The sequence below is a fragment of the Neodiprion pinetum genome, chromosome 1 (assembly GCF_021155775.2).
Source record: "Neodiprion pinetum isolate iyNeoPine1 chromosome 1, iyNeoPine1.2, whole genome shotgun sequence".
Lineage (NCBI taxonomy): Eukaryota > Metazoa > Arthropoda > Insecta > Hymenoptera > Diprionidae > Neodiprion > Neodiprion pinetum.
Genome location: NC_060232.1, coordinates 1,483,620 through 1,496,854, shown reverse-complemented (window position 1 = coordinate 1,496,854; position 13,235 = coordinate 1,483,620). Strand labels below are relative to the sequence as shown.

Here is a 13,235-nt window from a genome sequence, read left to right as displayed (position 1 = left end):
AATATATATTGTATTAACACACAAAGCGTTATCTCGACCTGGGGTTTACGCAGGGTCGTGACCTTCACCGGATTTCGTAACGCGCGCAACATATTCGTATCTATATCTCGTACATTACATGTATGTACATAGATACGTAACATTTGGCAATCTTATATACCGCAGTCCGGACTTTTTGATAACCGTACGAATTATTAATTAACATACCACTCACACGGTTTCGTCTTTTATCTATATCGGCAGTTTATTTTCGCAGATACCGATTGCCCGCGAATTGCGCTACACGTCGTCTCGTATCTTTGAAACCTGTTGAAGAATTTCTCTCGGAAATTTCAACTTTCACTTTTCCTCTGTTATGAGAGAAAAAAATTATCATTTTTTCACATTTCTTCGCAGGCTTTCTATAGATATAGAAATACTTGGGTACCTTGAAGGTTCACGTGCGTGTATTCGTCTTGATCCGCCTTACAAATTATGTACTGTTTTCGGCTAATTTCAAATGTGTGTAATAAATATCGGTGTCTTGCTTCGTCGATTCGTTACTTATCCTTAAGACTAGATAAAATAAAGAAAGAGAACACACACATGATCGTCGATGACAAGTCCCGGTTCATGTTCATCCTCGACTAGTTAATTAAACATACTCTCAGTCGTCCGGAGTTGGCGGCGATACGTAGCACTCTGGTATGGTTTCCAAGGATTGTTTAGCCTCGAGCATTTGGATCTGAAAGACACAGTATTCACGCTTTGTTTTACCCACTGTTCAATTTTTCCAACGCACCTTCTGCCGCAATGATTTTTCGTTAATAGCGGCCCTGGTCAGTAGCTGTTTAACTTTGTCAAGCAGTTCCGATTTGTGCGCAAGTTGCTGCCTTAAAACGCCAATCTCTCCCGCGTTGTCCTCTTCCTTCCGCGAATTCTCAAGCATCGCTATTCTTTGTTCGGCTAATTGGAGGTCGGTTTCTAGGGCAACAACGCGCTGCTGCGCTCTTTCGTATTGCCCGTGAAGGGACGAAGTGCTTCCGCCGCTGTTTGGCCTTGTCTGAATAATAAAAGGAAGAAATATTTTACTGCCGGTTGACTATCACCCTGATCGAGGTATTGCTCAGGGATATCTCGCGAGCTAATTATTATTTTATTACCATTGATTGCGGGTGGGGATTCTTTTTCGCGATTACTTTTAAACGCTTGTTCTCCGCTTGGAGCTTCTCGATTACCCGCTTCAAAGTAAACACGGTTTTCTCGAGTTCAACGGTTGATTTGTTTCCATGCTCGTGAGATTCCTTTGCAAATAAACGCGGCGATGATTCGGTAGATTTTTCTACTTTCAGTAGTTCCACGTATCTGGCGATCAGAGATAATATTGCAACTTATGCGTGCACTGTTCATTCACGACAACAACTCGGACGGAGAGACTTACTTTTCTAAATGCTCAACCTTCTCCCTCAATCTCGGGGTATCTAGAACAATACGTTCGATCTCAAGCCGCAGCTCCAAGTTCTCGCTTTCTAACTTTAGATTGTTCTTCTCCAGGACGTCTTTTGTCGCCTCGAGTCTCTCCAATTGGTCGACGACATACTCGTTTCCCTGATAGATTGAAATAAAGAGTGAACAGGTGAACAAAATGAATCTACAGATGTAAAATAAATACCTTGGTCACGGTTTCCAGAGATGAAATCTGTCGTCGTTGTGCCTCGATCTGTAAAATTAGCTGTGACGTGTCCGCACTCTCGAGACGATCGGTTAGTTCTCGGACTCTGCTTCTCAGCGTGTGGCATTCGTGCTGAAGATCTTCCAGGATATCCGTGTGGTTCAACGTTCTAGGTCTAGCGGACAAGCTACCAATGAGGCAGCCATTTTCGCACCTCAACTTACTTCGTAGGTACCATTTTTCACGCTCCATGCAGGACACTACTGCTCTGAGCTTCTCGTGATTCGCTTGCAGCTTGTTGTACTCCTCTGTCTTATCCTTCAATTTGTCCTTGAACTTCTCAGCCGTTTGTTGCCATCGTTTTTGCTTGTCCCACAGTGCTAGTTCCTCTGCTGTCTGTTGGCATATGAAACGAATGGAAATATTAAATTACATGAAAGCTTTAACTATCTGAACGTAAAGCTTGAACATAAATTATGATTTAATGATTATGAGCACGCTCTCGGGACCGGAAACCCATAACGCGTACAAATACCGGATTTTGATGATTATTTACAGTATTTATAAATGCAAATTTATTTGTCGCGTTATGGTTTCCCGTTACTTAAATTGTGCAACATTTAACTCGAGTGAAGTATACTTTGAGTTTCTTATTTTCGTGCGTGAATTTTTCTCTTTCCAGTTGTAGTTTGAGCGTATGCAACTCTTCCTCTAATCCCCTCGCTTTTCTTTCAAGTTGTATTTCACGCTGAGAGTTTCTTTGTTCGTGGGTTTTAGCTGCCATGTACCTGGAGATTTAGTCAATGAGACAGTGTAGTAATATTGGTACAAACGGTTTACAAAAGGCTAACACGAGTATGGCTAAGGGGAAATTTTTAACTCTACAGTGAATTATCTTCGCACCTCCGACTCAGCTGCTGTTTGAGATCGACGATCTGACTTTTGTAATTCTTCTCTTTTTCCGCCAGTGCCTGTAGTTGCTTACGGGCAAGATCCAACTGAGATTGCAACTGGTTGGACTGAGCTCTCCCAATACTGTTAGTGATCTCCTGCATCTTAGAATCATGAGCTACCGTCTGTCGCGAAACTGTGTTTCTCTCAGCGAGTTCCATCTCGTTCTTTAAAAATCAGACATGTTTGTACACGTTGATATCATTCACTAAACGATTAAAAAACGTCGTGTGTTACCTGCAGCTCCTGATAAGCTATGTCAAGCTCGTGAATTCGATTATCCCTTTCTTGCAACTCTTTGGATAACAAACTGTTTCCCTTAGCAAGCTGCACTCTGTTGTCAGATAATTGTTGCCTCAGTGTATCAGCCTCGAGCTGCCACTTGTCGCGCTCCATTCTGTAGCTCTCTAGCTCATTTTTGTGCTGTTCCTCTAATCTGTATCAAACAAATTGGATACTGCGCGTAAGGGTTACGGGGGCAGCCCGCTTTCAACTACATTAAGAATTGATAAAAAAATACGATACCTTCCTCTCATGTGGTCCATGTGCTTCAGTCTCTCTTCAGCAAGTCGATGCCATCGTTCTCCCAACTCCTTAGCTATACTCAAATCAGCCTCTAGTGTAGAAACACGTTCGTTCAATTTCTCAGCCTCTTCTTCCAGGTCGATATTCTTGTTTCTATCTTTATGCACTTTTTCTCTGACTGGCAAAGCCTCGGGCAAATGAATGTAGTCGTTTATTCTGACAGGAGTGCAAATTAAGTATTAACAAAAGAAAAATCAACTCTCCATTTCATTGTTATAAAACTACTGCGTCATACTTTTGATTCACCTGTTGCTGCATTCCAGCTACTCGAGCCTGAAGACTCTTGATTTCCTCCTGTAAGCGAGCAGCTGCTTTGCTGTGTTCATCTCTGTCTTCTTTCAACAAATTTTGGTACCTGAGAATGGTTTCTTCCTTTTGAGTAATAATTTTTTGCAAACTGTTGACCGTTGATCTCAGGACTATTTTATCGGAGGTCTCAATGTCTGCAACACTTGGATTGAACTTTACAGGTTCTTCAGTTTTTTCGGTTACTGTACTGAGCAGAGAATGTTTTTCGGCAAGTTGCTCATTCAGAGTGGCTATTTTTTCTCGGTACTCTGCAATTTCCAACTCGTACTTTACGAGCAAAGCAGATCGCTCCGAGGCCAGGGATAACGCTTGATTCAGTCTCTCGTTCCGACCTATTTGAGAAGTGTAATCAGTTTGCCCATCTTCGTTTGACTCATTCCTGACACTGGTAATTGGAACCGCTTCCTGATCGCGGTGGACTTGCGTCTCGACGGAACGGCTCTCTATGTGCGTTTGCACAGCGATCGAAGCCGTTTCTACATCTACAACATCTACGTCTACATCGATGATGTTTATCTCTGGATTTTGATTGCTACTTCCGTCATCGTTATTAGACGATCTACTCCAGATTTTTTGTATAAAAATCATTTCCGATTCCATAGCGTTTATTAAAGTCTCCTGAGATGCAATTCTGCTATTGACTATTTGCAGTTCATTTTCAAGCTGGTTTATTTGCCGTTTATATCTTAGCTCCTGAAAACATCGCAAAGATAAATGTAAAGAAGATTTATTTTAGATCGAAAAAGACAAGGCCTGATACTGCGGTATCTGCTTACCCCAAGCTTCGACTGTGAGCTCTCTGAAAAGCGGTGTATTATATCCTGCACGTCTGGGTTTCCAATTTGCTCTTCTAATATGTTTTTAAGTTGTTCAACAACCTGCAAGCGCCCAGCAAGGACATCCTGTTGTGCTCGAATATTGTCAGCGTTCTTTGTAGCCTCTTTCAGTAACTCATCAATAGCCAGCCGGTCCACTTTCGATTTTTTTAAAATTGACTCAAATCGCTCCAATGCAGTTAACGACGTCGAGCCAGCGTACTGACGTTGTAAAAATTCTATTACGTCTAAGTAGCTCCTGGGAAGAAAAATTTGTATTGAAGAAATTATTTGCAATTAGCTACTCATTTTTTATTCACTTAATCAATTTACCTGCAACGGGCGTCACACTGCTTTTGGCAATCCCTGACATTCGCAAGAGAGTCTTCAGTCTTTTGCTTCAATTTAACATTCACATCTTGAAGATGCGAAATTTCATTCTGGAGTAAGATATTTCGCTTGCTTGTCTCAGCTTCGAGAATTTTACAATTTGTCAATTCGAAGCCAAGCCTGGCGATAATTTCCTTGTCTTCACTGACTGACTGAAGGTCAAGTAGTTGATGTCTCATACTATCCATCTCAAAAGTTTTTAGAAAATTCTGAGCCGCATGCATCTGCGCTTCTTGATCTGCAATTTTTGCTCTCCTTTCAGCGTTTTCATTCTGAATTTTTAGAGACGTAACTTTTTCCTCCAATTCACATATCTTTGTCTTGTCTGGTTGACGAACACCTTGAACGTACTTTGACAATTGTTTATGCAGCCCAACTATTTCCTCTTGTAGCTCAAAATTCAGCTTCGAAAATTGCGCAACTTCAGCTTTGTATTTTGCTAATTGATTTTGTGCATTTTCGTGTAATTTGGTAACATGACTAGTTTGTGGACCATGGTCAGGTTGTTTTTCCAGATTTACGTCGCTCTCATTACTAGTATATTCACCTTCCGAGATTCTGACGGGGTCCTCACTTTCTCCTAGTTGGGATTTCGCTTCACTATGGAGTGCTGAATCTTCCTCTGCATAGACTCCTCTCTCCTCAAGCACCATTCTCAATCGGATACATGCTTCGTTGTGTTTTTCTTTTAGCTCGTTGAACTCCACTGAGCTAACAGAATTAGACAAGTTACTCTGAAGCGTACTGATTCGCGCGTCAAGAATCTTATTAGACTTTTCTAGATTTGCAAGTCTTTTTCTCAGCTCATTTTCGCTAGCAATGTACTCCTTCTGCCTGTTGTAATATTTGGTCGACTCTCTACTGAGCAACTCTTCGAGAATTTTACATTTCCGATTTATAACAATTGTCTGTACAGCGTGTTCAGCACTTTCTTTACACATTTTCACAAAGGCTTTTTTAATCTCCTCTTCACCTGATTCCAAAACTTGCCAGTTCTTTTCGTACTCCTCTAAGTGAACTTCCAACCTCATGATCGTATCTTCCAGCTCATTTTTCTCTTCATAGAGAGCGGTCCGCTCTATTTGCCATTCGGACTTTTCATTTTCGCACGAATCCTGCGCATCTATAGGTCCCAAGGAATGACGGGGCTTCACCTCACCAGTCTCAGAGACTGAGTCTGATGTCGTTTTTTTTAACGAATCATTAAGAGCGATCTGTCTTAAAATTTCATCTTTTTTTTGCAGCTCTGACCTGTAATTGAAACACATTATTAAAGTAGAGATGCATCTTGTTATTCCATTTTTTTGATTCCCACCTAATTTGTCTTAGCTGCGCTCGAAGCTCGCTATTGCTACCTTCTATTGTGTTCAGACGACTCTGCAATCTCATTGCCGGATGGTACCAACCAGCTAAATGCCTCACATCGAGTGCTTCCAAAAGTTGTTCCAAGGTTTCAGACTGAATTTCGACGGCGCAAGAGCCTGGTTTTGGATTAAGATTTTGTTACATAGGGCAACAGTTGGTTCGTGAAATTATCAGCTACTAAGATAGTGTGAAAGCTGTATAAATTACCGTCTTGTTTATGCACGCTGTCCAGTATTTCGTGCATCCCCTTTCTCAGAGCTTCATTTTCCTCAACAACTATCCGGACATTGCTTTTGATCTCCTCAATCTCATTCATATGCCGTTGTGCAATTGCCTCTCTTTCCACAAGCCAGTTGTAGTTTCCCTTTGACATTTTCATTGGGGTAGTTACTACGAGATCAGATTGGGTCTCCACAGTATCTACATGTGGAACAATTGTCTTCTCTGCTAAAGCCTTCAGTCTGTATTTCAATGCTCTTACCTGTTAGAACGATTAAAAAAGAATAGATTATTAATGAGTAAAAATTGGGAATGCCGAATGATTCAGGGGAATAAATACAAAAAAGGTGAACTCACATCAGACTTGAGCTCAATGTTTTCTTTTTTCAAAAATTCATTTTCTAATTTTATATTTTCTGCCTTTCGCAACTCCTCTGTATGTTTTGATACAATTCCATCTACAGGAATTGTCTCATCAGGTGGTAGTTCCAATTTTTCACTGTAAAATTTGACTTGCAAGAACAAAACTATACAATATGTCATCACTGGCAAATTGATGCTGCTTACCACAAAGCAACTATCTTCATTTCTTGTTGAGAACTCAGCTCTTCCATTTTGTTTATAATGTGAATAAGGTCCTCAATATGGTCCTCTTTTTGTTGCAGTTGGGATTTTAGATTCCTTAATTCATTGGTCGCTTCAGCTAGACCGTATTCACTATTCTCATAACGCTTCAACATTATCAACGCCTCGCACAGCTGAACAAAGAAATACCAGATGAAGAAATTGTTCTATGGAAAGTCAAATGGTTTCTTACCTCCTTACTCTTTATTTCGGCATCGCCTTCTGTTTGCGCTAAAACGTTTTGTAGATTTATTATTTTTTCGTTGGATTCTTGAATTTTTTTCAGCAGGTTTCGCTGCTCCTTCCGTCTGCTGCTCTTTTCAAACCTAGACGAATTGAAAATTAGTACAAGGTTCAGATGAAATGTGATGCAAATGAGTCTAGCTATTTATTCACATACGGACCTCTGTGCGTCTGCTTTCAACTTTTCTATAAGAATGGTGCTTTCGTTCATCTCCGTTACAGCCTCACTGAGTTTATTCTGCAATTCTTCTATCGCCTGGTCTCGTTGTTTGATAATTTCATTCAAGTGAACAACTTGTGATTTATTCTCATCCCTGATGGATGTTAATGAGTGGATCGACTGTGAGAGATTTTCTCTCAGCGCAGTTATTTCAGCATCTTTTTCATCGAGTATTAGCTGAAATTTAAATTCCTGATTCATAACGATATTCTGTAAACTGAAACCAGAAATGCGAAGATTTTTACCTTCCACTCAGTTACCCGAGCATCGATAGCTGTACTAAATTCGTCTATAACATTATCTCTATCTAATTGCTGTGCGGTTATAGCCTTGATTTGACTCAGCAGAGCTTTGTTTTCTCTGTCACGTTCTGCTAATTTTTCTATACATAAAGAATAAAGGTATGAATGTTGATTATCCATAACAGCTGGTCAATCGTAGTAATCGAACCATTGTAATGAATGGTAAACTTCATTCAAAACTGTTCTACCTTTGTACAGTGTATTCTGTCCTTTCAGAGAGCTCAGCTTTTCAGTCATCTGGTTCATTTGTACCGTTGAATCCTCCATTTCTTCTTTGATTAATCTCAACTTTTCCTTCAGTGTGAAATTTTCAGTTTCTATGGTCTGTACAGTGAATAAATTGAACGTATATTAGCAAATAGGATGACTAAGAATTCACACAAGGATTGAAAATGTGGAAAAAGAATGAGACACCTCGAGTTCAGACATGAGAGTAGCAATCTTCTGATTTCTGTCCCTGGCAAGGCCGCTTCCGGAGGACACAGCGCTATCTTCATCGTCGTTTACCAAGTCTGAGGCAAGACCTGCATATCAAAATCAAATCGTTAATTAACCGATGCTGGATTATACATGCAGCTAAATTCTGAACGATCCTTTCTTTCCCTCACTTTTTTTTCTCTTCGACGCCGACCCGGTCTTGGAACTCATCGCTGAAATCTTTCCTTTCAATTCGTCGCATTCTAGCAGCAAAGACTCGACCTGTTGTAATCGATTGCATGTAACGAAGGCGTGGCGATTTTTAAAAGGTTGACCAAGTAATAATTACCTGATTGTCTTTGTGCTGCAGCATTTCTTGAGATAGTTTCATCAAGGCTTTTAGGTTATTAATATTCTCGACGTTATCAATATCGCAGCTTACCACCATGGGAAATAAATCCTCAATCTCTTCGTCCGTCAAGGCTGCCGGCTTGACGGACAATACTCGTTCCCAATTTATTCGAACCATCCTCTACGGAGAGTAAAACATGTTTACGAAACATCGATTTGGTGAGATTTGGCGTTTGATGTTTGCACGCGCTATTCCCGTTTCCATGGAGACGGGTAACACGATATTCGAATTGTGCTGCTGTCTGACGGAATATATGGAAAATTCAAACGTGAACGCTGGTAATTTTGATAGATATATTCGGTTTGCCGATAAAAAGAGAACGACTACATCTGAATTTTACAACGATGTATAAAGTTGAATAAAATTTTTCAATGGAAATCTGCAACATTAACCTAAGCAATTTTAAAAATGATATCACTCTGATTCTTTTTATGCGTCAATGCCTCTGCTACAGCTGCTACAGGGATAAATCGGGGTATGTATTTCGATTTTTACCACTTGCACTAACCTCTGCATCTTGCCCACTCTGTGCGTTTCTATCTCTATGGCGGGAGCGCCGTAAGCCGATTGGCTATCAGAAATTGTTTACGTTACAGAATTGGCGATTCAAATATTCTGGAGGTTAAATACATACAAATTATAGCCGATACGTCTCGTTCGGAATTCCAATAACGAGCACGAATTACAGGGTAATTCTGTATAATGGTGCGATATGCGGCTCTGAAGGGGCTCTACGACGTCGATAAGACGATCGGCTGTGGTGGATTCGCCAAAGTTAAACTCGGCACGCACGTAGCAACAGGTGAAAAAGTTGCCATCAAAATTATGGAAAAAAACGCCCTGGGTGTAAGATCATTACTCAACATTATTCGCTCTGCTTCGTTCAAGTTTCACCCAAAACTATGCTTCTTATCCTCGCATCTTCTTGAACAAAAATCCTTATTCCTGGCGTCGCGCTATGTTTAATATAAAGTTCAATATTCATTTGTAGGATGATTTACCTAGGGTTAAGATGGAGGTGGAAGCTCTGAAGACGCTGGCCCACCAACACGTCTGTAAGCTGTACCAAGTGATCGAAACTGATTCTCACTACTTTATGATAATCGAGTACTGCTCTGGTGGAGAGTTGTTCGATCACATAGGTTGGATATCAATAATTTTCTCGTTTTAATTACTCGTTGTTGATAGATCAATTATTGTTTTAAACCACCGATTCATTCCTCACTTTAGTCGAGAAGAACCGCCTCACCGAAACAGAGTCACGGAAATTCTTTCGCCAAATTGTTTCCGCAGTTGCCTACCTACACAGCTTGGGATATGCTCACAGAGATCTGAAACCAGTAAGTTAACAAATAATTTGGAAACTATATTTTTAATAAGAAATAATATAATACATGTACCTACGTAAGTAACTTCAGTTGTTAAAAATTCGTGTATTTTTGCAATAATCAGGAAAACGTTTTATTGGACAAACAGCAGAACTTGAAACTGATAGATTTTGGTCTGTGTGCAAAACCGAAAGGTGGGATGCAGGCACATTTGTACACATCTTGTGGTTCTCCAACTTACGCAGCTCCTGAGCTTGTTTTAGGTGCTAAATATTTGGGTAAGTAATCAATAATTTTGATATTTATCCGCTGGTAAATATGACTGACTAGATGCAACTTGGGATTAGAAATAAACTGTCTGTTTTATTGGTAGACAAATTCTAATTCATATAAGTCATGCTTTTGTCCAGGTTCAGAAGTAGACATTTGGAGCATGGGCGTGCTTCTTTATGCCTTACTGTGCGGGTTTCTACCGTTCGACGACAGCAGTATTGAAAATTTGTATAGAAAAATTCTCGTAAGTATTCACGAAATCAAATTATCATTTTCCTGTTTGATATTCCATATTGTATATCTCATTTCAGAGTGGGAAGTATGACGAACCAAGCTGGCTCTCGTGCAGTAGTAAGAGACTTATACGGTCTATGCTACAGACAGATCCAAAGAAGCGTATAACTATTCAAGAACTGTGCAATCATCCCTGGATAACTGCGGGATTTTTAAACCCCGTTTCATTTAAAAAGAATACCAATGTTAGTGGATTAAAATTTATCACCATTAATATAAACTTTCATGTTTCCGAAATTATCAACCATTCTATTTGACTTTGAACCTTTTATTTGCAGTTTGAAAAGGACAAAGAAGTGCTGGTCACTATGTCAGCAATATGTCACGAAGACCGAGAACACATATGGCAAAAATTGATGGAAGGCAGCAGAACTGATTATCGAACTGCAACTTATTTACTTTTACTCGATAGGAAATTACGTGGACTTCCTTTGAGGTTATCCTCTGCATCTAGGACCCATTTCAGAGGCAAACTAGTAAGGCACTTGCATTTAATTCAAGGAAGAAATTCACACCACCAAGAAAACACAAAAGCAACAATCCCAATTATAACAATCTCCTGGTTAATTTTAGAGTGTTGAAAGTACACCAAAGGCAGATCGAAACATGTCAAATTTCATAACAAAATTGGATCAATCGCCGGGAAATAGGATGCTCTGTAAATCCCCGGTCATTGACACGACTTACACCATGTTACAAAAGCCTTTGGAAACCGGTGGGTGATCGGCATCAGTTGAATCTTTGTTACGTCTTGTAATTTGTCCAAGTTGTAAGCTGTAATGCAGCTTTCGATTTTTCACGCAGATAAGAATACCGAAAATGACTTTACCGAGCCGAATATTCCCGTTCGCAAGAGATTAAGAAGTAAGGATGAAGACGACGCAGCATCGCCGAGTGAGTGTTGCGCTAATTGAAATTTCTACCCCCGAATTTTTTAACAGAATTGCTAAACCATAGAAATACTTGTTGATATTTGCGTGTGCGAGTCCGAATTTAAATTGGTCTGAAAGTTTTGGCGAAGGGTTGAAGTTCAGTTTGTAGGCACAGGTGATAAAGTTTAGCGCGGAAAGTTTCTACAAGTTCGTACCAAGAGTTTAAAATATTACTTGGTCACAGTTGCCGGATCGCAGGGGACTCTGGTCGGATAATTACCACAGCAGTGCCCAAACTTCCAAACAAACACAATTTAAAGTAAAGAATCTCCGTTTCCGCAGAACCTCTTTCTTCCCTCCCTAACCAACTACCCCTTACCCCAAGATGAACAGTCCATACGTTAACATTAATTCGTCCTCACAGTCGTCCTGGCGCTTTGTGCCGTCCTTCCCGATTAGGAGAAGGATAACGGTTAACGGATTATTATCAACAGCGCATAGTTTATCGAGTTACAATTATATTTTTCGTTCGTTTTAAGTACCTACGAAAAAATCTACCGATCAGGAAAAAAATCCCGCAACGCCAAAGACGCCGCAGGGAACAGATTTTAAAGGTAATCTATCCTCGACACCCGGTAGTGCGAGAAAAGTCATGCTCGGTTTTGAACGAGGCCTGAACCGCGTCAGGCACGTGCTCACGCCGAAACGTCGAGCGAAGAACGAAAACACGGATCCTGATCAGCCGGTGCTACTCTCTGGAAAGGTGGTTTTTCCTTCCTTCAAAATGTCGATACAACCTAAATTGCGTGTCTTTACTTTCTACTGACACAAAGAGCGGTCTTATTCTAGGGGCTGTGCAACATTTCCTCAACGTCTAGCGACTGTCCGAAGCAGGTTCTGGCCCAGCTGCGACGAGCGCTTCATCGCAAGGGTATTTCGTGCAGGCAGAAAGGGTGAGCGGCCGATTTTCGAGGTCTAGAAACCCGTGATTGACATTTGTTAACGCTGCTCTTGGCTTTTCCAGGTTCGTCCTGCTCGGGGAAACCGAATCGATAAGCTGCAAGCCTGAACCCAAGACCGGAAAGGACAACGCGCGTCCGTTCTCGGCGCGAAGCGCCTGTTCCTTCGAGCTCGAAGTTTGCCTGGTCGACGGGCTTTCGGATGCGAAACCGCTCGTCGGCATCAGACGTAAAAGGTTGAAGGGCGACGCTTGGGTTTACAAACGCGTATGCGAGGAAGTCCTCGCTCTCGCATCCGACGGTGACGAAACTGCGCAGCTATCAGCGTCAAACACAGAATCGAACTGTCTCATCTAGTTACCGACTGTACAACGTATACGAATTATTTATCTCGAAGAATTCACATTAAGCAATATGGCTGTAATTAAGAAACGGAAAATGATATCGGCAGTTTCGTATATGAGGGTTAGGCGCGATTTCGAAATATTTACCTATTATACATTCCGTGCAAGACAATTGAAGACAAAATTTCTCCACTTTTCACGTCGGTTTAAAAATATTTTAAATTACTAAAATCGTTTAAAAATACATTCGTTTTTAATTCGGCAATTTTTTTCTTTTTTTTTTTGTATTCTTTTCACGATTATCGTTACGTGCGTATGTATGCCCGAAAACGTATCTGAAATTTTCATCGCTTTTAAAACGAAGAGAAATAGAAAGAGAAAAACAGAGAAAAAAACTCCAAGTGGCCAGGGTACTGTGATTTATCATCTTATTCAAAGAAACATGAACGATCACAATTGTCTCTCTATTAGTTAGCAATATAAAAACAAAATAATTTTATAGTCTGTGTATAGTATAAGAATAGAATAATTGTCGTTCTACTAGGGTGAGGAGATGATATTACTATTTTTTAAACATTACCTTGTATTTTGTATTTTTTTTTAAATATAATTCTGTATATGCAATATAATATATAAGTACAGTATAAAATAATTAGGTGCAC

The 13,235-nt window shown here is 40.3% G+C and overlaps 2 protein-coding genes across 2 annotated transcripts; one reads left to right on the top strand and one right to left on the bottom strand.

Moving 5' to 3' along the window:
* Positions 1–32: 32 nt before the first annotated feature.
* Positions 33–8,698, bottom strand: Cep290 (Centrosomal protein 290kDa). Its single transcript, XM_046636674.2, is given in 23 exon segments — positions 33–350; positions 584–724; positions 782–1,042; positions 1,143–1,344; positions 1,421–1,587; positions 1,652–2,047; positions 2,292–2,439; positions 2,555–2,769; positions 2,840–3,038; positions 3,128–3,343; positions 3,423–4,189; positions 4,273–4,570; positions 4,645–5,952; positions 6,017–6,182; positions 6,274–6,547; positions 6,643–6,784; positions 6,853–7,043; positions 7,103–7,235; positions 7,314–7,549; positions 7,618–7,754; positions 7,863–7,998; positions 8,089–8,373; positions 8,441–8,698. Coding segments are annotated over 22 exon segments (6,135 nt in total). The 5' UTR covers positions 8,621–8,698; the 3' UTR covers positions 33–350; positions 584–646.
* An 84-nt stretch (positions 8,699–8,782) lies between these two features.
* LOC124224652 (maternal embryonic leucine zipper kinase) lies at positions 8,783–13,235 on the top strand. Its single transcript, XM_046636677.2, has 13 exons — positions 8,783–8,978; positions 9,100–9,349; positions 9,495–9,645; positions 9,734–9,843; positions 9,956–10,109; positions 10,242–10,348; positions 10,416–10,583; positions 10,677–10,874; positions 10,972–11,113; positions 11,203–11,292; positions 11,810–12,033; positions 12,120–12,223; positions 12,295–13,235. Exons 2-13 carry the CDS (start codon positions 9,206–9,208, stop codon positions 12,584–12,586), a joined length of 1,884 nt encoding a protein of 627 aa, XP_046492633.1. The 5' UTR covers positions 8,783–8,978; positions 9,100–9,205; the 3' UTR covers positions 12,587–13,235.